We start from the raw sequence: 21,563 nt of genomic DNA on the forward strand, positions 1-21,563 counted from the left end.
TCCAGTGATAAAAACACGATTAACTCCAGATATACATTTCGCGGAAGTCAGGCCCGACTGAATTATTGCTGCGGGAGGAAAAGTCCGGGGTTATTTCCCTCGACGCGCGCGCCGCTCGAAGGTTTACAGCCGACGATGTCGCCGTATCGGACGTCACGGCGCGATAATGTAATTATAATTATTAACGCGACAGCCGAAGTTTCCGCTTTCGAGAGCGAGACGGCCTGCACTTGAATTCGCGAAGTTTAATTCGCGCATTTCAATTTTTGAGGAGATCTCTTGAAAAGGGTAACTTTATTAAAAAAAAAAAAAAAAAAAAAAGTAGCTATCAACGGATATAGATGAAAACGTCGGATACGGCAGTTTTGAAGGAATAACGTAGAGACGTAGATGACATTGAATGTCATGATGACGCGATGAGATCTTTGAAGGATTTAATAAAGAGGAAATTGCGCGTTTCGCATTTGATGTTCACCACGAATATGATCGTCGCGAATGAACATCGATGATTAACAAGGTTGAAAATCTTATAAATAATCCTGAAAATAAATTGATTCTGCCGATTTTTCCATAATCGAGGCCGCCGTCCTCTTATCTTCGTATAGGATTTCTTTGAAGATCTCCGCGACACCACATCGCGAAATCCGCCTTTTCCTTTTTTTTTTTTTTCAACGATTACAGAGCCGAAATTTCGCAGGGGCGAAACTGGATTAACGCGAAACTCCCCCGCCGCAACGTTTTCAGCGGCGTTCGAGGTTAGTTCCGAGGCTAATCTGATTACTTAACGTCGAAACTTAACAAGAGCGCCGACGAAGTTTCCTCGATGCCCACCCTCTCGCCAACCCCCCAACCCGCGGGATTAAAATGACTTAATTTAAACTTCGTAACGCCGACACGGACGCCGCGCAAAACGACAATCCGGCGATTTTATCCTTCGCAAAGCCACCCGCGCCGCCCGCATTTAATGCAGGCTAATTCGGCCTCCTGTATAAAGAGGACCCCACCTCTCGCTCGAGCTCTTTGCTCCCGCTTGGTCAAAGTGATTACGAGGTTTGCGCTCTTCTTGGAGAACACCTTCCTGGGCCCTTCCTTTGGAAGCTGAAGAAATCCGTTCGCTTAAAGCATCACGTCCTTTCTCAATTTTACGGGGCTTAAAACGGCCGGCAGCGAATTATTAGCTCTCAGTCATTCTTTTCCAGAACTGTATCATCGAAAACGACACTTGTCCATATAACTATTGAATCTCTCGTCTTAATTTTAATGATATTTCAGTCATCTCTACGCTGCAATGCTTTTCTTTTTTCACAGACACCAATGTAGAAATCCATATAAATTGCAATTAAACATTTTTTCCTTTTTCTTATCTAGTCCTCATTATATTCGAAATAGGACGGGAAAGAAGAAAAACAACGGTTACATTGCGAAAAAACTAGGACCATCTGAAATGATTCGCAGTGTCGCGCGATGATCATAATTTCCCGTTGGCTTTCGCAGGCCTGTACATACGGTACAAGGCTACAAGGCGAGGGAAAAATACGCCGCCTGTCAAGTCGAAAAGCTCGCGTTGGAGGAAATGATAAATATCGGTGCGCGGCTACGTGACCGGGTCAGTCGAGGATTTTTCAGGACGGCGAAAGAGAATGGATGTCGCGTCCGGGCGACGAGGATGCTTTATCGTGACAAATGGCCGCGGGACGAAAATTTGCCTAATTAAAACGTGGCGTGATCAACACAGCCGCGCACTCCTCTACTCCGCATACGGTTATAGAAAAGGATTAATCCCCCCGCCCTCTCCTCACGTCGTTGGTACGACGGAATTTAACCCTTATCCACCGCGCGCAACCTGGGATCAATGTGTTTTTATTTCGACAAAAAAGAGGCGGAGAGAACGAGAGAGAAATTACCAGATTGGATTTGTTTGTTTGTTCATTTCCTTCGTATCGCTTAAAATATCACTCTCTACGTCTCTTTCCTTTTCTTTCTTCTTCTCTCTCTTTATGCCATTCGTTTCGCAGGAGAGAAATGGATTTATTTATTTCGTTGAGTCAGAACTTTTAAGTCTTACATATTTTAAGTACATCAAAGTAATCCTAATCTCCCGGAATCAACGCGCCGAAATTCAAGATGTAGCGGTGTGCTATTTCTATAATGTAGATCAGCACAATCGTATCATCGCTGACAATTTGAACCACAAAGGGATCCGCGATCCCTTCAAGTAAACCTCGCGGGTTTAATACAATCGATCATGCACCAATAATCACAACCGCGCCGTTTCCCGTCTCGCCGGGCCGTTTCTTCTAACTCGATAGCTTCTCGAGGACTCCGACGACGAGGTCCAATCGGTGAAGAACGCCGCTCGATAAATCCCTGGGCAATTCCGGCACGCCGAAAAGAGCCGCGGCCAATCCTGTCCCCCAACAGTCGATTCGCTCGCTCGACCACTCGGAAAAAGCATCCCAACCACTTTGCGGTATCCCCCTTGGTTTACTCGTTTTCTTGCTCTTTCTTTTCTCCTTCTTTCCTTGCAGTTCGCAAGCTCGAGGGTGGCCGTGCTTGCAACGGACGCGATGAATCTCGACTCGCGTGACAATTGTACCGGTTCCCTTTGCAATTCGAATTTTTATATATTCTCTCTATAGAATACAATTATATTTATAATTATACATTTATATTTAAATTATATTTTACATCATATTCCAGAATGCAAATGTGCATTAATAATTTCAAGTGTGCATTTACATTTGTGTCGAATAAATAAAAAAAATGCCGTTTTATTCATTTTTTACTTGCGTATAAAAATAAATCATATACGGTTGAATAGTACTGCAATTTTCGTCGATTTTATGTAGCCTCGTAATTTTATGCGCATTGTGTTCTGATAAATCATCTGAAGCATGAAAGAAGTTAATGTTTCCATGAATGCGCGTGCAATAATTAGTGATATAACTTTATAAATTCCTAGTTTGCTACGAGTATTCTACTCTCTTTTCTGCTCTGTTTTATTTAAATTAAAACTACACTGGACCCCCAATTAATGAAACTGAACAATTTAATTTGAAACTATGTTTCTACCAGTGATTCATCATACCGTTCCGGGTATTATCTTCCACTTCATCTTCACTTCAAAGTACGACAACCACACTCGCGTAACTTTATAGGTGTACGCCTCCATTTTGCCTTAACCACTGAATTCATCTTAATTAAATCAAATATATATCTAAATGAAAAGTCAAGTTTGAGTACAAATCGTAAAAAAATTATGTGTCATCATTGGCCGTCTCTTTCGCCACGATTCAAACTCAAATACATTATTTCCGCTTATTATTTTTAATATTATTCTTACGTAAATATCTTTCTTATTTTAATACTCTTCTCTCTTGATAACAATAAATTATAAATATTACTCATTTTCAATAAACATCAATCTTTTTATCTGCTCTTCCTAAAAAAAGAAAGGGATATTTTAACTTTTCTTATCAAACGCAATATATAGATATATATAGCTAGAGATATATATATATATATATATGTATATGGCTAGAGATATATATATATGTATACATATATGCCCGGAAATTCTCTCTGAAAGAAACGAATACTGACTGGCGCGCGCGGAAGAGTGATGGGGGATGGGGGATGGGAATTAAATAAAAATCACGCGAATCGTAGATTTGGACTGCGCGCAGCCGGAAACGAGATGAGCACCGAGCTCGCCTGCTCGCTCGGCTGGTCCTCCCAACTCTGCATGCGAATGAGGGAAACGCGCGGTACGGGAACGAAGGGTGAAAGAGACGCGAGAGGAGAACCGCGGGGGAAAGGGTTACGGTTCCCCTCGTCGCCGAAGCCAAGTCGAGCCAAGAAACGGAACGGAAGGAAGACTGCATTTATTAAACTGAGCGCAGACGCGCACACCTCCCTTTCCCCGCATCCCTGTCTTCGTTCGCCTTTCACCCCGTGGAAACTATGGGCTTTCGCTCGGGCAATCCCTCCCCCCTCGACTTCTTCTCTCGCCGCTCTTTTCTCCAACCCTCCTCTCGTTCGTAATTCCTGGCCGCCGCTACTACCTCCGTGGAATGAGGTCGGTATGTGTAAAATAGTGCCCCGATACGCTCTTTATCACCGAGTCGTTTCTTCACCGCTCGCTTTATTTCTTCCTCTCACTTTCTTTCGGTCCCTTTTATCTCCGCTATACTCTCCATCTATCGCGCTTTCTCTCGAACGTGTTTCTTCTGGCTATTGTCAATATCTGCCGCTTTTGCTCTCACTTTTCTTTTTTCCCTTGATCTTCTTGCCTTTCTTCTTGATCACCTTGTTCCTTTTTTCTTACATTTCTTATATATATTTCTCGATCTTTTTATTTCCTGCTCTTATTTTTCTCTCATCTCATTTTTTCTTTGAATCTTTTTATCTCTTGCTAACTATATATATATATATATTTATAACTGTTACTTCCTCTTCTCATATTTATGTCTTTCCTATTTTTTTCGGTTTCTTTCTTCTTTTTGTTTCCCCATCGGTTTTCCTTGAAGAATCTTTTTCTAGTCTTTCTACCGCTTTTCTGGAGCAAATAATGTCATGCATTAACACGACTACTATGTGGGTGGTCCGACCGTGCTCGGTATTTAGGCATGTTCCACATCCACCGACGAGAATCATCATCGGTGAAAGCCGTCGGAAGTATCGATCGACCGGGCGATCGCGGATGACGAATATGCGCTGGGCGTATCGCATCCCATGCTTCTCTCTCTCTCTCTCTCTCTCTCTCTCTCTCTCTCTCTCTCTCTCTCTCTCTCTCTCTCTTACTCGCTCGCTCGCTCTCTCTTTGTGCGATGTTTACCGATGGCATGGTACCGCGTCGCGCGGTGGTGCGGAGGCGTGAGACAATTAATCAACTGGCACAATCGCGCGCACCTACTCGCGCGACTCGGCCGAGCCCCGTGACTGATTCATTATGAGACCTTAATTAAGTCCCCGGACATAAGCATACCGACCACCGCCGCAACCCCCTTCCCCCGCCCCACTGCGCTCCTCTTATCATCTACCCTCCGCTCTTCTGCATTCTTTTGATATACGGTGTACGGTGTCTGATTTCCAGAAATTCGCGAGATTGGATCAGCTTGACCCTTGACAGAAATAAAAAATGATCTCAGTCGGCATAATTATTTAAGGAAAGTACTCTCGGGGCAATTTGTACATTAAGTATTCTGGACTGAGTTAATGTAATAATGTTAAGTAATAATATAACTAGAAAAAAGTTTTATCAAATTAATCATTCCAATAGAATTATCTCTATGACGAATGGAAACTAAAATGTTTTAAATGAGTTTAATGTACTTGAGGATAGATCGTTTGCCAGCCAATTGCACATTTGCATTTTACAAATGAAGAAAAAGTACGTTCATGATTGGGGAGGGAGAACGAAAGGTTTGAAAATGAGCGCAGGTGTATCCGTCTAGGATGGTTTTATCTTATCTTACGTGCCGGATGGCTCTGCCTTCCGACGCGGGAATTTTTTACTGGGCAGTTAGGCACCTCTGATAAAAACGTGTCGTTTCGCGGTTCCATACTAATGAAATTTTTCGGACACATTTTTATTTACTTCGTTAGAGTTGTTAAAAGTTAATTATTATTTCAAAATCTGTTAAATTTTTTATTAAAAATCTGTATTAATTTGTAGCTCCAGTTACATCAGATGTGTTGCAATTGCCGGATCGAAAGTTTTTCGCGAAATAACGCGTTTTCAACCCCCGTCTTTCTCCCACGTTTCCGATAATAGGTCTTCGTCAATGAGATTAATCGGTGATCTTTTCGATTTTTCAGCACGCTGAGGTGGAGGATGGAGGAGCTGGAGACGCTGGAGAGCACGGAGTGCCCGGAGTGCCCCGGGCCGCCCCCTGAGTTCCGGTTGCCACCGCCCCCCCGGCCGCCTTTCCTCACCGAGGGCACCTTCTGCTCGGAGTCACCTCTTGCCGAGCTCGAAGACTGCGTTGCTATCCCGGTAAATGCTCTTTCGATCTTTTCCCTTGATTCTTCTAAATTGTTAAGTATGGCGTTGAGAGAGAGAGAGAGAGAGAGAGAGAGAGAGAGAGAGAGATTTAAATCAACGAGATGATTTTTGATTCAACCCCAACATTCCGCCACCCTTTTCCCCTGTGCATTTCTATCTGTCTCGTAGTCTCATCTCCCGCTATTGTTGCCCCCCGTGGTTTATGCTAATGCCGTGCCACTGAATTTAACGTCTTGCGTGTACGCTCGTTTGCGTTTCGTGCGTCAGACGCGGATACGCCTACGTGCGTATATGAACTGCGCGGAGGTCGTTTGCAATTGAAGCACCGGGGGTGAATATCTAAATCAATAATACGCCATGGACATTATAATTGTAGCGGGACATCGTTAAACATTATTGTTTTATCAGTATCGTTGTTAAATGTACTAACCATATAATTTCCGTTATTTCGTTATTAAAAGAGAATACATGCGCACACCAAGTAGAATATGAATTTAAAATTCTATACTACTGATTTTTTTCTGTGCCTGTCTTTTAACGTCTTATCGTTATCGTACATTTTTTGTCTTATGTGTGCCGTCGTATATTTTTCATACATAAAAATATGTTTCATACATAAAAAAATCTTTAAAGAGAAAGGAGAAGAAAAAAGGAAGAGGGAAAGCACAGTTATATTATACCACGCTCACCCTCTTTCTAAAGCTAGATAATCAGTTTTTTACGTTTACAATTTGCCATTTTGCTAACAAGCATTCCGAGTAGCGAAACAAAGATGTAATCTATAAAGAACATCACATTCCCTTTTATCTTTATCCCTTTATCTTTCTCTTTGCACCCTCCAAAGTATTCAATTGATAACGCGACGTGTATTATTCGCACGCGCACACACATACATGTATGCGTGCGGAAACATATACCTTCGATAATATAATGTATACATGTTTCCCTGCACTCGGGCCGCGAGATCGCATTACGCGATATCGATTGCATCCAGTCTGGACCGAAGGGAGCTTCCTTTTTCTGCTCTCCCATTCAACTCCACCGCCTATCTCCCCGCTAGTTTCACTTTCTTCCCTGTGTCACCCCCTTTTTTGTGCAGTCGAGCTTCGTTAACGACCGCACGCTAATTAATCGGAGCGTCGCGTCGCCTGATCGAGATGCCGAACGATACCTTCGCGGTATAGCGCGCGGATCAAAAGGGTGCAGGGGAACTCATCCGGTAACGCAAGCAAGGCATCCTTGGTCCACTAGCAAGATCAACCTTTAGATACCGCTGCATTCGTACGCTGTGTCCACCCCCGCGGCGATTGATTAGAGACAACGATTGTACGTACAAGTCTCTGGAGAACGTTGTCCGAAAATATACAAGATTATCTCGAGTTTCTAACAAGCGTTCGCAATCTCTTGTCATTAATATCGTTTTTAATAGAATAATGTACAAAATAATCGTAATGTTATATAGCTCAAAGTTGTATTTTAACTAAATTTTTTTTTAATTGGATATTTATTTCGGATGTTTCAACCGACGCGACGGATCGATGGGTCTCTGTTCCAGCGAGAATAAATAAGGATGATGTGAGGAAATCAAGATTAATTGGGCGTACATCACGTTTCACGCTGCAGAAACATTTTCGCATTCGCGTATACATTTGAGCTTACTATTATATTTGAGCGAATTACGCATCGGCGAACCGATACTCGCGCGCGACGAACGAACCGTCGAAAACGTTCTTTTTTTCTCTTTTCTTTTTTTCTATTCTCCGAGACGGGAGCAATTTCAACGGGAGCAGATGACGTCTATCCAATAATGCACACATCGCCTAGCTGGCCGGAGCGCGATAGGCGACCGACGGCGCCGAAGAACAGTAGCCGCTCACCGATCCATAAACAATCCCGCGATGTTATCGCTTCCCCGGTCTCATGCACGACAGCGAAGGGAATCCTCGAACGAGGATCGATCGATCCGCCGCCGCTGCGCGCTTGTGTGCGTGTGCGCATTGAACAGACTCCGTTTAATTGATATATCGTTGCCCGATCGGAGAACGCTATCTCTCAACTTTATCCGATGGCGCACCGACAAAAATATACACGCGACACCGCGTACATTTCTCAAATGGTCGAAATTGCTTTCGCGAGTTGCGGATAACAGGAAAGGTGAAAGTTCTTACTCCTTAGCGTCAAACATCTCTGTTATCACTTGTCGCGATTGCAGAATATCACCGCTGTTAAATTTCTCTTGAAGAGAATATGCTGCCAAACTTATATTATTATAAGCACGTATATTATATACATTTCTCATATTATCTCATATTGTATCAAGTTGGTTAACGTTAATTTATACGGTATCCCGTATGTAAATACTTAACGACCAGATTCGTTCCAAAATTATTTACAAGAAAAAAAGCTAATTGAATACTATATATATATATATATATATATATATATATATATATATATATATAGGCTTCGAAAACGCGTCACGCATCTCTTACCCGTCACAGCTATCCGCTTCCGCAATCAGGGAACTTTCACCCTCCCTTACGACGCAGTTCCGTTCGATTACGATCGTTGTTACGTTCATTGCGCTACGCGCCCGCGGCTTTCCACAAGGAACCCATTAATTGGATCTGGCATCGGGTTACCCGAGCTTCGATTCGCCCCATGTTCCACCGCGTAAATCCGGAAGCTCGTATGTGCTGCCCATATCCGACTTCGGCTGTGTCGCTCTTTCCTCTTCACGAAACTGCGTCCCCAGCATGACCGCAGAAAAATAAGACGGTAAATCCTCGAAAATATAAGCTTTTAAAACCGAGCGTTTCATATCACTATATGTAAAATCTATTTTAGGCAACGAGTAGAATAGTAGATCAATTTACGTCGCCAAAAATTTATTTTAACCCTAAGAAATCGCAAGATTAATTTAATATTCACAATGACATGTGCAATGAAAAGTGCACACATTCCGCACAAGTGCACAAATTAATTTATAACGTGATGAATTATTTGATAATTGCTTCGTTTAATCTCGTGAGCGCGATTGTGATCGCGTGTTTTACCAAAAACGTATCCAGATTATTATTCATCCCCGTGTACATTTTACCGCGGGCGGCAGGGAGCATCGCATCGTGGCGAACCGCATGCAGCTGCAAATACAACCACATTGTGCGTCACTGACACGGTGCATCGTACTATTCGCTTTCTCTTCGCAACGGTAGAGTGATATTCGGTGACTTTTCCACTGTTCTTTTTTCCACTCTTTTCCGTTACCTCTCACGTAGGAATCCCTCCGCTCTCAATTTTCAAGAATTCGAGCTCGAATTTTGTTTCTCTTCCTCGGTTTTTCCCGAGTTTATCGTCTTTCTGGTGAGAATGACATAATACATCACGGCATGCTATCGGTATTTATTTTCCAAATTCTACCGCGCCAGGAAAATGGCGAACGGAAAGATGAAGAGAGGCGATCATTGCACTTAGAGGAAGGGGGATTCTCTTACTGACGCTGGTCTCTCAACTGAATCCATTAGCCAGCGCCATTAATATCCTAGTAATGATGAGCGATGAGCCACCGCGCGGAGGATGAAGAAAACGAGTTACTTTCAGATGATGTTAAAGGGGAAAGAGAAAGAGGGAGAAAGAAAGAGGGAGAAAGAGCGAGCGAAAAAAGGGAGAGATGAATAGACAGACAGATAGGCAGATCGATAGACAGGTAGATGCATTACATTACGAGGAGTATGTGGAACGAAAGGAAATACACAATCTTTTCGTACAGATAAGAAGCCACATAGAAAAATAATTAAATAAAATCAGTAATTAATAATGTATTAGTAGAATTTATTAATAGAAGAAGAATAGTTATAATGAATAATAGTACTGTAAAACTAAAATAGTCCCAACAATTTTCTTTATCGAGATTATTAAGGTGATGTAAGATCAGGCGACGTATATAAAGACAGGCAAGCGGTATATGTATTACGCTCAGCAACGAGCAACATAATAAAGCGATAAAATTTTTCATGCGATCGTAAAATACGTTGCATAAGCGGATAAATTTCAACCGTTTCAAATTTTAATTAAAATCTAAATTCGCAAAAAAAAAAGAAAGAGACAGAGAGAAGAAAGCATGGTGAAGGCAAAGGGGTACTAACACGTTCGCATTTCCACAATCACTACCGTGTAGGTGGCACGTATATTATATACGTGCTTACAGAAGCTGATAAATGCTGCTTTGCTTGGCCCACAGCCAAATAGCACGCCGCACAATGTATCTCATCGCTCGTGTATTCCTCATCGTACCTTTCACGAGGCGAGATACGCTCGTGTACGCGGTATATTAAACCTTTACGTACGGTAAATATATCGGTTAGCGACGATTAAACGCTGCGCCGGCCACTCGGCCGACCATTAGGGCGCTTCAGTTATTTAATATTGCGTGAGTTGCCGGAGATAATCCGCGGTTTTTTTTTATTATTTAGAGAAGGTGTATCAAAGGCATCAATGTTCGTAAGGGTAAATCTTGGGAGTTTTATGTAATCATTAAATATCCTGAAGGAACAAAAATTCTTTCTGTCAATTTTCAATTAACTGATGATGCGGCTTTTTGTATTGTGAATTATTTGCACCAACTTAGTGGAAGGGTCAAACTTAGCTACGACTTCCATTCTCAGCCAAGGGAAATAATTAAGCGCTCTTTCATCACGATCATTACTCAAGCTCGTTCATTCGTCATTCAACCTCGCATTGAATATGTTCATCTTGGCGAACTCTAATGTTACGAATGAATTTTATGGGAGCTCGCGGAACTTCCAGTCGAGCAAAGAAAATGTTTTCAAGAACGAGACCCTTCCTCGAGATAAGGGAAGTCCCGGTCCACGTGACCTTTGATAAATATCGCCTTCCTTGAATGATGCTCCAAATAACGCGTGTAACGTGATATCACATTCCGCACCGTGCATTGTGCCACGTCCCTCTTTAGCGAGAGACTTATCAATACATGTTTAATCAAACCTCCGACCAACCAAGAACCAAACTTTCAGAGTGTCGCCAGGTAAATGAGAATTTCGCTCTTACAATGCTTCTCAGTCGATACGTCGAGGGGCCGAGAATGGAAACGGCGGCGGATCCGATCTGGCTGATCGGAACTACCTTTCAGCCTATAGAGAATCCCATCTTTTTTCCGTGAAAATCACTTTCCCTTTTTCGCAAGCGGTCCACGTAACGCGCCGAGGAAAGCAGACTTCCCTCGACGCGCTCCCTTTCCTTTGCTTGCCTTCATATCCAGCACGTGTGCTCGGGCACTTTCCGGCACACCTACGTGCTTCTTATGAAGAATCCAGTCACAATGGCGGAGGGGCTGGAGATTCCGATACGAATTTCCGGCATTCCGTTACGCCGCCGTCGCCGATATCGAAATCGAATATACACCCAGTTCGAGAAACGATGAGGAATTTCGGCCGCGAAATTCTCCACCTCTTGCGCCTCCCTTACCTTACAGACTTCCCCGCGCGGAAACGTAAATGAGGGTCGCGGTGGTATTTCACGTGGTTATCGATATGAAAGATTCACGATTGATCCTTTTTTCGGCGCGGCCTTTCGCAATCTCCCCTCTTCTTCGTCGTAACTACTACCTCGAACAAGATTATCCGCGAAGGGAACGGTATTACATCCGGAAGTCTTCTTATGAAATATCGAGAGAAATGAATTTTTAAATCATTAATCCTTTATAAAACTCCGGGAAATTAATTCTTGAATTTTTTTATGAGGACTTAATTAAACCACTTTAATCCTTAAGTGCGCAGGTTTGCATATGACGTATGCAAAGCGACTTTTCGATGTTCCGTGTACTTTCTCTTATGAAGTATGAACTGAAAACGCGCAACTTTACACTGTAAGGCCTATCTGTAAAGAGTCTTCTGTCCCCCTTTCTTTTCCTTTTGTAAAAGGATTCAAAAAAATTAGTAAAGAATTTTTTAAATATTTTTTTAGGGTTCCTTAAGCAGTTATTATTTATTTAAAAAATACTCAGAATGCGCTATGGAAAATTGCGCATTTAAAGATTAAGTTTCTATTGAACTATCAAGTTTATTCGTTATGCATACTGTAAAATAATTCACATTAATTATAAATTATCTTGAGAAATTGTTTTAAGGAAACTGATTTTGTAGCCACATTTTGTGAGACTATTTTTGTAACCTCTATAGACCGTAGTTACAAAAATATTTCTTGGTAGAAGCATTAATTCATTTTTGTTATAAATATGACATGTATGTGGTTTAATGCTTGGCTTAATTATGATGGCTGAGCGGTCAGCTTTAAATATTAAATGCCACAAATAAAAGGGCAGTGATAAATAATACTATATGTATATAGGTATACAAGAAAAACGTAGGAATAAAAGCGGAGGTGTGTGAGTAGCAACTCGTCTATGCATAAACGATGGCTGTGTAACGTGCGGGTTTCCCTTTATGTTCCAGGGTAAAAGCACGTCTTTACGACGACGGCGGGCACAAAGCTGCGCGCTGTCTCGATTAAATCTGTCGGAATGAACGAATAAAGTTGTTTCCACGGCGATTAATTTGCCTCTTCCGGTGTTATCGCGCCCGCGTAATAACACGGTAGCGTCGCATAATACCATACCGCGCAACGTTGTTTTTGCAACTTTCTTTTTGTGAGAAAATGAGGAAATTTATATCTGCGATCTCATTATCAATCACCGCCGACACGAACCGGTTCTCGATCGCCTTGAAGTCCGAAATCCGTTCGATAAACGCGCAATAGACGATCAGTTCGCAAATTAATGTAGCGAATTACCGGCGTAAAATAATGTCGAGTTGAATTTTAAGAGAATTCAGCATAGAACTATTCTCATGACTGTTCTATGATTCTGTTGAATGAAGTTGATATACGAGTATCGATTTATAATATCACGCGTATTTCAATATTATGCTATATTTTGATAACGGAAATCAATGAATATCCACGCCATACATATTGCAAGATATACTTGCATAATAATAAGCAGGATCGTCTGTTTTCTACACAAATATGCTCATATAATAATATTTTGTTGCTTTCACGAAATAAACGTTCATAATCTAACGATAACTCTCTTTTTCCAGATGATCGACGCTTCCTATCACACGAACCCGTCGTTGCAAAGCACTGCCCTAATCATCACCTGCGCGGTGGTCCTCCTGCTGATGGCTGCGATCGTGTCTGTCGTTTTCTGGAAGTAAGTAAATCTTTCTCTTTCTCTCTTATCGTTTGCTCTTACCGGTCACGCGATATGGCGACAAGTACGACGCGATACGGTAAACATTTCTGCGAGGTTGTGCCGTCGATGTTCATTTCTCACAATGAAACGCCGATTTCGTTCGCGCCGGGACGTCTGCGTCGCGACGCGATGCAGCATGTCGGTCTTGCCACCGGTTTTGGCGAACGTTGAATACGCCAGCTGTCCCGCCGTCGTCGTTCCGGCAGTGATATACTCGCGGACGCGGCCTAAGAGGAGAATAATAAAGGGAATCCCACAGGAGGTGGGTGGTGCGAGAGAGAGCGTTACAGTGTTTCTCATTTACGTGGCTACGTAAATAAGATCGATCACCAAAGATAATTAAAAATGGACTTACAGCAGTAAATGATAATCGCTAATTCGTTTGAGTGCTTTCAGATATTTATAACTTTGAATTATTAAAGTTTAAGATCCTAAGAATGCTTACATTTGCATTTTTTAGATCTTTGTACCTTCAAATCTTCAAAATGATCTTTGATTCTTTGATTTTTCTGATTATGCAGGATTTTCAGATTTTTACACTTTTTATTCATCGTCTTGTTTCTCCCAAACGTCTCTGAATTGTTCCGATCTAAAGGTATTTCGATTTTTATACTTCCAAAAGTTTTCGAAGATCCTTGGGACTTATTATTAGAAAAAGCTTTGCAGTTTTAAATCTTTGTGCCTTTGATCGTAAGGTTTCCAACTTCATACAAATTTAAATTGGGTTCTTAAGTAAAATTTTTGTATTAAGCGGTATCCATAATTAATGTAGAGAATCTAAGCCGATTTTTAGTACTTTTTGAATTTAAAAAAAAAACCCAAATTTGAGAAAGTTATAGCTTTCTAAAGTTTCTTTGATGACGGCAACTTCAAAAGATTTCGCAACAACATTATGACGTCACGCACATTTTCGTGTACTATATTTTCTTCAATTTTGAAGATATTGCAAAAATTCAAAAAGTTTACAAAGAAAGTATGCCATGATCTATCAAAATATACTGTTAGGTAAAAGTCGGTTAAAGACCGAATTGTACCATCGAATCCACAGATGTTAATGACACAACAGTCTAAGCACGACGCTCTATTTTGGCATAAGCGCGGAAACTAACGTCAGATAAGCCTACGTAATTAGAATCACATAGCGGAGGGGAAATGGAGAAACGCTGTTTGAGAGATATGCGTATCGCACGAATTGCGGCCGTTATCGCAGTCGCATTCCATTGTACTCTCGCAGACAGTGTTATTACCCTAACCGTCCATAATTACGTCATCGTCATTGTCCTCGCGCATGTATCCCCATAAATGCCACGAGCCCTGGCGCCTTGTGGTCCCTCCGGAGCCTACGACTCCTCTCCCTCTCTCTCTCTCCGTTTCCTTCCTGCCTACGCACCGTCGTCAGGTTCGTGATATTCGCACAAGCGAATATGCGGCGACGTCGGTTCGCCAACTAACACGCACCACATGTAGACACGCGACGCGATGCGTCGCCGTTTACCTGCATCTGCATAGCACTGAGTACCCGAATACCGCAGTACATGCGTTTGCGCGGACAACACACATACGCACGCTAAGAGATTCCTGCGCGTCTCTATACATATATTCACGTTTCCACATTACTCGCGTACACGAACACGCACTATCGCACTGCCAGGGTGACGTACTGACGGCGTGATGCACTCGCGTGCACTAATAGTCTTAGCCGGCTTAAACATTCGTGTTAAAGTATTCAGACACATCGGAAATGATTCTACGTCAAAATAAAGCAAGATAAAATAAATTACAACGTAATTTCGATCATGAAAGCTCGTATGCACTCCGAGCTTCCTTTAGAAGATACTTTGCTCCAAAAGATCTCTTAATTTTGGTCGATATAACTGATGCGAAATTAACAGATATACTTGGGCACTTAATTGCCGATTAAATATTGCGACATTATAAGCGCCAATAATATCGACAAATAAATTTTTCCTAAAAACATGCTTGATATTTCCTCGAAATCTTACTGTTACAGCACACGTCACTCTTAACCCAACCTACGGCAGTTTCTACAACGATGTCATGCGGCGCACGAGCAAATATATACACGCACATACGCAATACGCGCGAGCGTACGCACAACGGCACGCGGGTCGATTAATCGGCATACACGCAGGCTAATGTAACGTTGCGCGCCAGTTATGCTACCATGTTACGTCGGGTATGCCGACCGCACACTCTGGGTACGCAACCAAGCCGAAGGGCTGTGTTGGAGAACCGATGGGGGTGAACATTCCCGATATATATTGAGAGAGAGTGCACGCGTGTGTATGTACGTTGCGCACCTGACAGCCACGAATTCGCTACCTGCGTATTAAACTGCATTTCGCGAATTATTGGCGCAATCCTGTGTTCAAGACTCTCCCCCTTTGCGACCCCCTAAATTCTGCTCTCCTAACCGGACACAATACGTTCCATCGGCGCAAGCATCGAGTGGGGCATCTTCCGGAATCCCCGATAGATTCCATCGAAGAGAATTATTTCAGAGTCCCCTCTTGTTTCTCTCTTCCTCTCTTTTCCTCGGCAAATGATGCTGCTCTCTACGTATTGTTCCGCCATTTCTCGCAATTATTATGCACTGCTGGCTCTTTTCGGGGTTATTCCGTGGTCCGATAGACCGCAACGAAAAGCTTCGAGAGTGGTTGAAGCCAGCTCTCCGGAAAGATAGAGAAAGAAATAACGAAACAAACTCTGCGAAGCAGATAACCGATCGTGGTGCACGTTTTATTATTAATTTTCAGAACTTGATGTACTTATAACTTTTATTTATTTATGCACGAAGTTTCAGTGTAATTTGCATATTTCACGCATCCCGAGAACCGTAAGAAACCGCGCTTACAAAATAATATTATATTGCCATGTTAAATATAAACCCATATAAAAGAAACAAAACATAGAAAAACATGGAAAGCGCTAGAAGAGATATGTTGCGTAACGCATAGGTACGGATTGCAATTAATTAAAAAGTAGGCAATCTTCCACGTGCGTATATGCAATAGCAAATAAATCCCGTGTCGCAAATGTGAAAGCATATTCCCGCTTGCGCGACGTGCACTCGTTTAGAATAACGAAGGGCCGCGAAATTAAAAAAAAGAAAAGAAAAAAACACGAGAGAGCGACAGATGCGCCGTAGCGCCCGAGTTTCATAAACGAAATTATGCTAACTACACGCGCTGAAGGAGGCTCGAATCTCTCTATATAATCAGATCAGCGTGATTTCGTTCAAAGCCTTGTGTCAAAGCTCTCTCGCTCTCTCTCGCTCTTCACGTCTTATTTCTCTCTTCATACTTTGCAGAGAACAAAAATTGGTCTCCCGTTTAGAACAATCTAATGCAATCGCAGCTTTGCATATCAATAAACTTTATGTCTAACATAGGATTAATTTGTTACAAGTATCGTTACAAGAAATCAATTGCGTGAAATTTGCACATACATCAAGTTCTATGTACGGGCGAGATGCTTAATTTGAAAGCGAGTCGAGATACAGATTAAGAAAGAATGTGGTATTACAAAAACGTCGAACATTTTATTATGATCGTGGTACGAATCTTAATAATAATAGTATTTGGAATTTGTGATATTTTGATATTTATCTTTGTGGATCATTTCGAAAAAGCGGATATTATATTCTTACGGCAGAAAGACAAACAATTAACCCCTTTTTATCCCCCTTTTTATGTTCCATTCAACAAACGCTCGGCTATTGAGCCTCTAAATCGCCCTTATGATCTATATGACGACGCCAATGAATCACCATCCATCGTGAACACGTCACGTTTATTAACTTTTCGCGTTCAAAATGACTTTCGTCATTATCGATCTTTTTGTGTCTTAATCTCTTTTTATACTATAACATAATAATAAGCGTACACCATATTCGTGGAGTTCTGGTATGAATCGAATTTTGGGACGTACGTTAGGATTTGATGAAAAAACAGATTGCAATTATAAGACATCGCTCTACGGAGAAATCGATTTTAATTCGATGAAGAATTTACTATTGAATACATGTACCGATGGTGATGATATCGAGGACGCTTAAAGTCGAGCGTTTGATTCGAGCCACGTGTTTGGTCCATGCGATAAATGAATTCGCGAGGAGTACGAAAATTTAATTTCCCGCGTATGGAGCATAATCCTTGCTTAGGAAATTGGCTGCTCGATCGCGCTCCTCCGGCTTCATCCTATCCACCCTCGCGATCTTTTGTCGAACGGTGCACGAGAAGCGATCCTGGCGCGAGACGCGGGATTCGCTGCCGCTGATCCGACCGGCCACGCGAAATAAAATAAAACGGATATTAAAACTTGGGCGAGAGCTAATTTCCTCGCGTTTCCAAGCATAATATTCGTTTTCCCTCTTCCACTCTCCCCTTCTTTCCACATTTTTATTCCTTCATCACTGAGTTAAACCATCTATCGGACGAACGACTCCTGAATATTCAGTGACGATGAGCAGATGCGGATGCACGAATAGGCGAGAAAATCAAGTTCGGGATTCGAATTTGACGAGTGACAGTCACGTTCGGACTATCCTGCAGATTAAACTCTGTTGGGATGCCAGTGTGACATTTTGAAAATGCAAACTCCGCTTTCAGATCTTACAATACAGATCTTTTAGATGTGTGTGCAAAGATCGTAACGCAATACAAATCAATAAAATCTCTAATTCACTAATGGAACATGTTTATTCAAACAGTTGTAAGAAAAACTTTTGCGATGCACGCGTTAAAGAATAATTTATCAACATTTTAATTAATAATAATATTTTCTAACAAAGAAGGATTAATTTAAATGTTGTCACTCATGTATCATAAACTTCAAATGAAAAATGATTCTTGACACATCGTATATTATCCTGTCAAAGCAACATATTGCGTAATTATTTTCTTATACCGCGAAGACCAATATCACTCCGATAAATTCAAAATCGGATGGAAATATACTATGCTTCATGCGTGCCGCTTTATTGCACGTTCTGCACTTTACGTTCAGGCAAATTGATCGTTCTACCTTCGAAGTACTAATAAAACTTTATATTCCGACGAGCGTAATTATTTCCCGTCGTTCTATTGGAAAATACAAGTTTGTTCAATGCAGTCATTACGGGGCTCATATAGCGTAGCCAAGATGGAGGAATAGCACAAGATCGATCGGTACATGCCGAGGTATCTCGAAGTAACGATCTCGAAGAGGACCATCGAAACGACATTAATGCCCGGTGTCAAAGGAGTGCTCGCCCAAAGTACAATGCGTCTGGCCGAGTGTTCGCGAACCTTCTCCGTGAAACTTCGGGGAAGCCTTCGCCTCCGTTTCTAACCACCTTTGAGGTCATTACGACGTGCACCCTCCCTCGTGTTTGGACATTTCTCTTTCTCTCTCTTTCTCCTTCTCTTTTCATTACGAAGATCCTGTCGGATGGCCAGACGGTTAATCACGTCCCGTTTCACTTATTAACTCCCCATCCAGGCCTGCTGGTACTTGCACTCAATAGCCGCCTCCGTTTCTCTTGGTCTGCGCTACCTACTGACGATCCTTGATTCGCTCATCTCTCAATATTCCGAATGGGATTAGTTACACATGATTATGTGGCGAAACGTGTTCTATCAACGTGTCGTAACACGTGATTGTCGGGCTTTCACGAGATTTAAATACGGGTATTTCCCAGCACTATTATATATTGCGAGATATATTGTAAACAAATATGTAAAATTACACAAACAATTGTAAAAATCGTAACACAGACATATGAATCGTGTGATTTTTACACTTGTTGTTCATGTAAATTTACATATTTATCTTACAACATATAACTATATTTCAGAGTGATTGAGATAAAAATATTACAACAAATATATATATATAAAACAAACATTTTAGGTAAAGAGCAGATTTTATTATTTTGTTTTGGTAATAGAATATTACGCCACTAATTTTATTTTAGCAGGCATTATAGGTTTTTCATAAAACTCGGTTTTCAAGGCTTAATTCACCCTTATATAAGCTTCTCGGCATGATCTTCTTCAACCCTCTCTCTAATTCGTCATTTAACAGCAAGCATCAATGTCTCGAATACGTTAACAAACAAGAAACAAAAGACTCTCTTACACCCTGAAAGCTCCCTGCGAGAGTCTGCTTGCTTTCCCCCGCGAACATTCGCTCATTAGGCAAATCCTACCCTCTCAGCTCATTCCAAAAAAGGCGTTCGTACCTTTCCTCGGCCTTAGCATACAAATTTATTCGTAAACTTCCACAATTTAAATGTCCACGGTGTTTCAATCAAGGGGCGTCGCCGTTCTCCATCCCCGTTTCCCCCACGTACGTATAAACAACCACCAGATTAGTTTTCCTTCCTTCAAACTTTCATCAGTTTTCTCTCTCTTTCTCTCTCTCTCTCTCGCTCTTTCCCATCGGCTTTCCCATATAATATATGGCCTCTCTTCCCTTTCTTTCCCCCGAGTATCAACTTCGGAGGATTTTCATGTTGGCGCGTCAAATATTAAGCAGCCTCGTTTTCGTGCCGCAACCAGTTTAGAGGATGAACGAGGGAGGCAGGGAAGAGCGGGCTCGTGTGGTTCCTTAAGAACTTCGGAACAGCTTCGGAACTCGTTTGGACCTGGGATCCCTGTCCCGCTAGCCCAGTATTTCGTAACCCATAATTATATTTGCTCATTAACCTTTCTCCCGCCTTCCCCGTTTTCCTTCTTCTGCATTGCTTTCCCCGAGTTTCCATGAGGGATGGAAGTTGCCTCCGAGCAAAAGCGAATCTAGGGAATTTTCGAGGGATAGTCTTCCAAATTAGAGATTAAATCCCCAAAGGAACGAAATATTACTCTCTCGTAATTACTATTTAAATCTTCCACAGTTTACTCTTTTCTGATGATATTTTAACTTCTCAGAAATAATGTTCGCAAGTTTACGCGTAATCCGATTTGAATATTTTTAATAATTTTTCATCTAAAATCTCCCTCTCTCCCCTGGTAATTAATCAGACTAATTAATTAGGATATTTGAGATGGAATTGAACATAGTCGTTATACGTGGTTCCTCTTTTGAATACGCGGTCGCCCGAAGGGGCAAATTCAGAGATGGAGTTTTGTAAATTACCGCCGCTAATGCCGCGTTACATATTTTTCGGATTTCCAACTCGAGATTGCCGGCTTTACAGAGCATAACTTACGTATCACACAGGGTAGCTGTTAACGTCTCCCCGAGAATCACCCTGGCAAATGGAAACTCCGGTTGAACCGAAACTACATCGCGACTGTCGATAGTTTCCAGATTCGCGGACGGTTAATGCGCTCCCGAAATTGTTTAAACTTGCTCATGTAAATAAAATTTGCGAAATTCTCGCCCTTGTTCTCGTTTCGATAAATAATTTCGATGAATGCATGCAATATCTTTCACCGCCGGGGAAATTTATTGATATTTTATACGAAATTTTTTATTCATGCGGGATAAAATCTGCAAAATTTACTTACACTCGAAACGTTTAGCCTCACAAAAATATATTAATGTCCATTATTATCTTAAAGAAACTATTAATTCTTCCTTCCTTCCCTCAATCCGTATATTTCGCTATATTTTCGTTTTCACAGATTAGCTTGGATTATTTGCACATTATTAATTCTCTCTGCTAAATTAATTGTTGTCTGGCTTCAATTGCGATGCGGGGGCTTTCTAGTTGGCGTTCTATTAGCATTGCGCAATCGAGTCGCGACGAATTAGCGAATGGATAGCGTATTAATTATATTGTTAGTGGACGATGCGAAACTCAGCTCGACCGCGGCGGTTTTTCCGGCGGTCTCGCGTTTGGACAGTGCAAATTTGCGGACGAAACCGCGTGTTATTGGTCACCAATGCATCAATAGACTTGCCGTGGATGAATCTAGCGTAAACTTGTCGACGTCATTTCGATCCTACATACATTCAGAATTTGTTGATAGTGAAACGCACGCGAAACATATTTTCTTTTTTCTTCGCGTTTTAAGAAAATGTATAAATAACAATTTTTATTGATTACTCGATGCTGTGCATTTTGACATTTTGCTGCAAAGCAAGTTTATGAAATACGGGATAACATGAGACTATACATTTTTTCTATACAGCTATTGTTATTCTTGACTGAATCATGTATTATATTATATTTTATCAATTTATATAGCTTCTTATATATTGTTACATCCCGTGAAGAAACTGCGCGGTAAATTTGGCGATCAATGCTGCCCTTCGTATAAATGATCGCCGAACGAA

General features: G+C 41.6%; 1 protein-coding gene across 4 annotated transcripts in view; it reads left to right on the top strand.

Moving 5' to 3' along the window:
• Pxb (putative Hedgehog signaling attenuator pxb) overlaps positions 1-21,563 on the top strand; it is a 442,218-nt gene that overhangs the window by 391,002 nt on the left and 29,653 nt on the right. For all 4 annotated transcript variants that reach the window (XM_077419091.1, XM_077419087.1, XM_077419089.1 and 1 more), the window contains exons 2-3: positions 5,821-5,998; positions 13,123-13,235. In XM_077419091.1, the coding sequence (XP_077275217.1) occupies positions 5,837-5,998; positions 13,123-13,235 (275 nt within the window). In that variant the 5' untranslated portion in view covers positions 5,821-5,836. The remainder of the gene's footprint in view (positions 1-5,820; positions 5,999-13,122; positions 13,236-21,563) is intronic.

The sequence above is a fragment of the Temnothorax americanus genome, unplaced genomic scaffold (assembly GCF_048541705.1).
Source record: "Temnothorax americanus isolate GAGA-0224 unplaced genomic scaffold, ASM4854170v1 Scaffold51, whole genome shotgun sequence".
Lineage (NCBI taxonomy): Eukaryota > Metazoa > Arthropoda > Insecta > Hymenoptera > Formicidae > Temnothorax > Temnothorax americanus.